Genomic DNA, 6,628 nt, shown 5'->3' with positions numbered 1-6,628 from the left:
CGTGAAACGAAATTTGTTAAAAAAAAAAAAAAACAAACCAACGAACCCAAAAACCAGCGGCTAAATTAAAAGTTCCCCCCAGAGTGTCGTTGAGTAATCGGTCAGTGATTACGATGTGGTGTCTGTCACGGCTGTTCGGCTCCCGAGTAGGACTTGCCTCTTGGCCCCTGCTCGGAGGTCAGTGCCTTCCACCTAACCCCTTAATCAGGGCTAAAAAGGGGACAGGGCATGTTTGGGTGCCTGGTTTCCAGTCCAAGATTGGGAAACTATTTGCAATACATGCCATTTTCACTGTTCTTTCCCTCACAAAACATTTTTGCTTTATTTTTTTTCACGTAGACATGAGCTCAGCTGAGACTGGCACTAATCAGAAGCGTAAAAAAAGGCTCTACGAATTTCTGTTCTTTTCAGCTGTGTTCACCACAACTCTCCACCTGAATTTTCTGTGTGTCCTGGTGTGGGAAGGAGATGCTGACTCTTGGTTTCCCTTGCAGTGGTCAGGTGCCAGCACTACCCACCACTCCGTGCTCTCCAGGCCTCGGCTACGCTGAGGAGAGCATCCGACGAGCACAGGAAGGAGCCATTGACATCTTCCTCTCAGCAGCGCTTTGATTCGCCTCCAGCTGGGCACCAGCCTGAAGAGGAACCCCAGGGCCCTCGCCCCAGGTAACTCACCAGCTCCTTCTGGCACTGTCCCACGGGCAGAGGGATTGGAGGGCTTTTGCTTTCCTGAAACTCGCATCTGAAACTTGAAGACAACAAGATCCAGAGTTAAGGAGCCCCAGACTGTAGCAGCTAGAGAGCTGGTTTGCTGTGACAGTGCAAATTCCACCATGGAAACAGTATGGGACTTGCTTTCAAGAGGGAAGCTTTCTTGTCTGCAAAGGGTATGTCTTTGCTTCTGGATTTTTGTGTAAATCTAAAAAAATAGGGACAATATGTTGTCCATATGCCCGTGTTAGAAAAGGTTGTAGTTTAGTTTTCTGTAAAGGAGGGGGAATGTGGGGCTGATTGGTCTCTGTGTAGGCATCTGCATTGAGCCCTCCTTCCCTTATTTTTCTCTTCTCTCACAGCAAAGGTGCGTTAAGAATCGTTTTTCTGGACAGGGAAGGATTTTACTGGAGGAGGCCAGATTTATACTAAGCATGTCTCAAAATGTGCCTGGTGTCAGTGAGTGAGTGGCAGAGTCCAGGGTTCTGATGTTTGGTGGTGACATTCCCCTCACTGTAACAATACCTTCTCATAGTTACACTGGCCAGGGCGGCCAGGAGTCTGAGGACTATGAGAGCGAGGAGCAGCTGCAGCATCGAATCCTCACAGCGGCGCTGGAGTTTGTGCCTGAACATGGCTGGACTGCAGAGGCCATTGCAGAGGGAGCCAAGGTATGTGGGGAGAGAAGCAACAAACCAGTTGAAAACTGGATGGAGCTGAAGTGCAGAGACAGCCAGGCCTGCATGCTTCCCCCACATACTCTTGGGCGATGCACCTAAGTCAGCAAATGCTACTGGGCCGGAATGAAACCCAGCTGCTACAGATAACCCCCTCAGAGTTAGACTAAGGCATGAGGTAGAGTAGTGATCCTAAAGAGAGGAAAACATGTACAGGAAGTGCTTTTTAATGCAGCGTTGTTTTGTTTAAATTCACATAATGTCTTCCACAAAATTAATGAAACTTTTTCTAGCTGGATCCCTCTTGGCAGTGTCTGACCTGGTCTGTGCTTCTCCCTTCTTCCCTACAGACCCTGGGCCTCTCTGTTGCTGCAGCAGGGATGTTTCACAGTGATGGCAGTGAACTGATCCTGCACTTCGTGTCTGAGTGCAACACCAAATTGTCCAAGCTGCTGGAGAAAGAGCAGAAACTAGTGCAGCTGGGTGAAGCAGAGTGAGTACTAGGTGTGAACAAATGTCTTCCTTTGCAGATTTTGGGAACTGCGTAGACAGAGAGGCCACCTGGGACACAGATAAGTTAAAAGTGTAGTCTACCCAAATAAAGCCATTTTCCCAGATACAGACTAGAACCAAAGGCATGAAGGATATATAACACTTTGCTTATCTAATGCTAAGCCAGGTGGAGATTGATCTTTCAAGATCAGAATTGAATTTAACTTGGATGTGCTTCCTAATTATTTTTTTCCTTACCCAGGAAGAAGCCTATAGATGAATTCTTGAGGCATGCTGTGGAAGCCAGACTGAGGATGCTGATTCCATATATTGAGAAATGGCCCCAGGTATAAAAGTAATACCAACATTGTCTCCTTTGCGTGTGTGTATTTTAAACACCCTGTGACTTTCAACATAGTCTCTCCACCAGATTAGTTCAAGGTTGTAAATGAAGCCCTGGCTGGTTCAAATGATTAGTAGCCTTCAAGAGGAGAGCAACCTTGGAAGGAGGCAATTAAAGGTGACCTTAGAGCAACTATTTCTCGCAGTTCTGGAAAGGCAAAGCTCTCTGTTGTTCACTCCACCCATCTGGCATCCCCAGGGTATAACCTGTGTCTCTGCTCAGTCCTATTTGCAGTGTCACTGCAAGTCAGGCTCTGTGCAGCGTTGCTGTGGCTGCACTGGGATCACCTGACACCTGGAAATGCAGAACTGCTTTGCTGCAGGAAACTGTCATTGACTGACAAAACCCTGGCAGCCTGAGGGTAGAGCTGTGAACTGAGAGGGCTCCATGCTTCAAAATACAGATTTAACTCTCAAGCCGTTCTTCCCAGCGTGGGAAAGGAATTGAATTGTGGCCACAGTGACAAGCAAAGAGTTCCTAATCTTGGGCTGCAAAGATTGCTGTGAGGTCAGCCTCTGTCCAGAACCACTGCTGGCCTCTGGGCAGCTGAATCCAGCACCCCATGCACAGAGAGAGAGTACAGGCTTCATGTTGTTCTTCCAGATTAGCATAATTTACCTTGTGAAGGATGTGGGTGGTTTGTGTCTCTCCTGGCATTGTGTGATTATGTTCAAAGGCTGCAGGATCCCAGCAGGGCCATTATGGCTGGTGCTGTTCTGCCCTTGGTTGCCACTCTTGAGTTCAAAGTCAAATTCAGAGAAATGAGAGATGTGACTCCCTACCCACAAGGGCACAGCACAGGATGAGTCAGCTCAGCCTCAGATGTTTCCATGCCAGAGAGGCACAGGGATGTCTGAACTGAGCAGGGATCTTTCGGCTCCAGTACAGGGTGAGGCCTGAACTTGCCAGCCACACTGTGTGTTCCCTGCACATCCTGTTGCTTGTAAGGACTGCAAAGAGCTGGGAGGACTTGTCACTGGGAGCTGGAGGCAAGTCAGCAGCAACAGGGAAAACATAACAGAGCAGAGCACTGTTGGTCTGCTTAAATTGCATCCTTCTCTCTTGGGCTCCTATTTCTGTGTGTGTTTCCTTTGCAGGCCCTGAGTGTCCTGTTACTCCCACGTAACATCCCTTCGAGCCTCAACCTCCTCACCTGCATGATCGATGATATCTGGCACTATGCTGGGGACCAGTCCACAGATGTGAGTCCTTGTGCTTTGGGGACAAGCTGGTTCTACCCCTCAGCAAAATCATGGGTTCAAGTAGGAGTGGGGTTGAGTCCCTCTGCAAATGGCTCCTTTGTTGAGTGAAGAAGACATTGCAGAGGGACCCAAGGGTCTTTATAAACTACAGTCTAATTTCTTAAGAGCCACTGAGAATAAATGCAAATTACTGCCAATGGGATTAGTGCAAATTAAAAGGACCTACTTTCCTAGGCTCTTAAGTGCTCTTCTTTTTTGTTTTTGAAGATACAGACAAAGTTGTTGAGATTTTGAGACTAAGAAGTTGATCCTGTTTTCAGTGAGTGAGCAGTGGGTCTGTCAAACAGCTCTCTTCCACCAGCAGTAGCATTTACAGACTTGACTTGAAAACCTTTAAAGAACCTACCTAAAAATACCAGTAGCTTATTAAAGCTTTCATCTTTCTGGCAGGAAATAAAAGAAAATTATAACCTTAATTATAGCAATTAATAAATTACTTTAATTCTTATAGATGTAGGGAGAGATGGAAAAAGCTAAATGAACCATTTTAACAAACTACTTTAATAAACTTCTTTTATCTGTGTATAAAAGAGAAGCTACTGCAGTGAAAAATAAATAAGATGGCTGAAAAATTAAAGGAATAAACTAGAAGACAACTGAAAGAACACAATTGCTTCAGGAACTGAAAGTCCCTTATGTGTTATGCAAGTCAAATCAACATGTTGGAGCTAGTGTCTGCACTGAGCTGTTCCTAAAGTCTCACTGATGCAGGGATTAGAAGAGGTTCTAATGTTGGTGTTTTGTTTGCACCTTCTGACTGGTTACATGAGTTTTCCGGGCAAGCCGTGATGCTGAGCCTGCTCCCTCTTTCCCAGTAAAGGGATTTAAAGTCCTCACAGCAGGTCCCTTTTCCCAACACCAGGAGCCAGGCAGAGTATTCTCATGCCTCAGAGACTCCTTCACGTGGGTTTTTAGGAGCACAAAGAGAACAGAAAGAGTTTTGTCACAGGCCCTGAGAGATCCAGCTGCATATGGCAACTTCGCCTGTATGGGGAAGGAACGTGCTGTGGGTGTGTGATTTTCCCTTGCTGTTCTCTGATAGCTGCACTCTTGATGTGCATTCAGATCACAGCTTTGTCTCTGTCCTCCTGTGCCCCTGCAGTTTAACTGGTACACTCGCCGGGCTGTGCTCACTGGCATCTACAACACCACTGAGCTGGTGATGATGCAAGACTCGTCCCCTGACTTTGAGGATACTTGGCGCTTCCTGGAAAACAGAGTAGCTGATGCCATGACCATGAGCAATACTGCCAGTCAGGTAACCTTAGGGACAAGCGTGCATGCAGCAAATCCCTTCTCCCCAAGGATATATGCGGGCACACCTGGCTTTTCCATCCTGCAGATCCCACATCTGCTGAGAGACACCCTTGTTGCTGTCAGTTCACAATCAATAAACTATTATGTGTTTTTTAGTAAAATGACATGTAGCTGCCCTCTTTGTCAGACTGTCCCAATGGTTAGGAGACATCCCAGGAAACCCCTTCCATGTGTCCTATCTGCGGCTGTCACTTGTCTGTGGTGCTGTCAGCACCTTTCTGTAGCAAATACGTTTGTTGTCCGTTCCATCTGTGTGTTTGGGGGCCACAAGTGCAACTGCAGGAAGCAAAAGGTCGTGTTCTCCCTGTGTCTCCCAGGTACAATCCACTGGAGAAGCCGTTGTCCAGGGTCTGATGGGAGCTGCAGTTACTGTAAGTAATGCTGAAACCAGCTGGGCTGTGAGAGCAGAATTGCTTCTGAATGTCATCATGTGTTTTCCTCCCAAATCTAGAGGACAACATGGAAAAACAATCGTCTTTCATAACTTAGATTTATTTAAGGGTGATTTCCTGGGTAGTTTGGCGTTAGTTCACTGTTTTGTGGTGAAATAACTTGTAATAGAGCATAAGGAAAATACGTCAGAAGCTGCAGGGTGAGCTTTAGGGATGAGAGAGGTGACCAGAATAAATACAACTGTCCTCCCTTGCTTGTCACAAGATCTCTCCCTCTGCCAGGCCCTGTGCTGGAAATCTTGACAGAGGGTCAGTGGCCCCATGGATACTTGGGAGGTGGCACCTGTCCCTGAGCCAGCAGGGTGACTTCCTCAGGCTGTTTCATTTGACCCCAGTGCCCTTCCAAGAATTCATTCACTTCTTGGTAGTGTCCTGGACTGCTTTCTGTCCATGCAGAGGGAACTGCACTTCCTCTGGGAAATAGCTCTTTGTGTACCCAGGAGTGACTTTTGACGGGCTTCAGGGCCTCGCTGTGATTCTATTTTTGGACAACTCCCATCGCATTTAGCAACAAAGTGATTTCCTTGTTACCAGAAATACATTTACCTTGTATCAGGACAAGACAAACAGGCTGGAACATAAATTAGAAATTATTTTTACTGATGAAGCACTTCTCAATAATTTCTCCCACCTCCTTCCCCCTGCAGTTATGGTGAAATTTAGTGTCTCTCCTCTTTCATACCTGCATATGCCAAAAGGATCCTCCACTAGAGAAATCCCGGGCTCTGTTTTACATCTACACGATGCTCTCGGGTCTGGGATATCTCCCATTGCCGAGGTTTGGTCTGTCCCTGCAGCAGATCCACTGCACAGATAAACGGGAGGAACTGGATGGATTCTGAAGCGGGCTGGGTTGTAGTCAGATGGCTTTAGGGCAGAATCATCCCAATACATAACTATTAGGGGAACACATCCCGAACCTCCCACGTCCAGGGTGTCCCGAGGGTAGCACTGTCCAGGCGTGCTGAGTTCTGCAGGTCTCTGCAAAATGAATGAGTGAGCGTAAATTCACTGCCGAGGTCTGCATGGCCGCAGAAATAAACCCAAGCTGAAACCTACTGACCGGGAGTGCAGGTTCCGGTCAGAGGGGTGGCCGGAGGTGGATCCAGTTTGATCCTTGCCTGTCCCCAGACCACAGTGATGCCTCTCGTCCCCCGCATCACTGCTCGCAGCACAGGGGCCTCCCCTCGGCACCTGCTCCGGCGGCCGCCCCGGGACAGCGGCACTAAACCCCGTTCTCCCTGTGCCCACAGATCAAGAACCTGGCGGGGCTGAACCAGCGCCGGTGAGGCGGCGGCGGTGGCGATGGCGGTG

At 47.9% G+C, this 6,628-nt stretch overlaps 1 protein-coding gene across 1 annotated transcript in view; it reads left to right on the top strand.

Annotated features, from left to right (window-relative positions):
* Window positions 1-6,628, top strand: part of COQ9 (coenzyme Q9) — an 8,934-nt gene extending 2,306 nt beyond the window's left edge. The window contains exons 2-9 of the mRNA XM_017740966.1: window positions 495-666; window positions 1,247-1,382; window positions 1,739-1,881; window positions 2,143-2,227; window positions 3,381-3,485; window positions 4,648-4,803; window positions 5,180-5,233; window positions 6,568-6,628. Coding sequence (XP_017596455.1) covers window positions 495-666; window positions 1,247-1,382; window positions 1,739-1,881; window positions 2,143-2,227; window positions 3,381-3,485; window positions 4,648-4,803; window positions 5,180-5,233; window positions 6,568-6,603 — 887 coding nt within the window. The 3' untranslated portion in view covers window positions 6,604-6,628. The remainder of the gene's footprint in view (window positions 1-494; window positions 667-1,246; window positions 1,383-1,738; window positions 1,882-2,142; window positions 2,228-3,380; window positions 3,486-4,647; window positions 4,804-5,179; window positions 5,234-6,567) is intronic.

This window comes from Corvus brachyrhynchos, unplaced genomic scaffold, assembly GCF_000691975.1.
Source record: "Corvus brachyrhynchos isolate BGI_N302 unplaced genomic scaffold, ASM69197v1 scaffold26, whole genome shotgun sequence".
Taxonomy (NCBI): Eukaryota; Metazoa; Chordata; class Aves; order Passeriformes; family Corvidae; genus Corvus; species Corvus brachyrhynchos.
The sequence above is the reverse complement of the archived record's forward strand: the minus strand, read 5'-3'. Positions and strand labels throughout refer to the sequence as shown.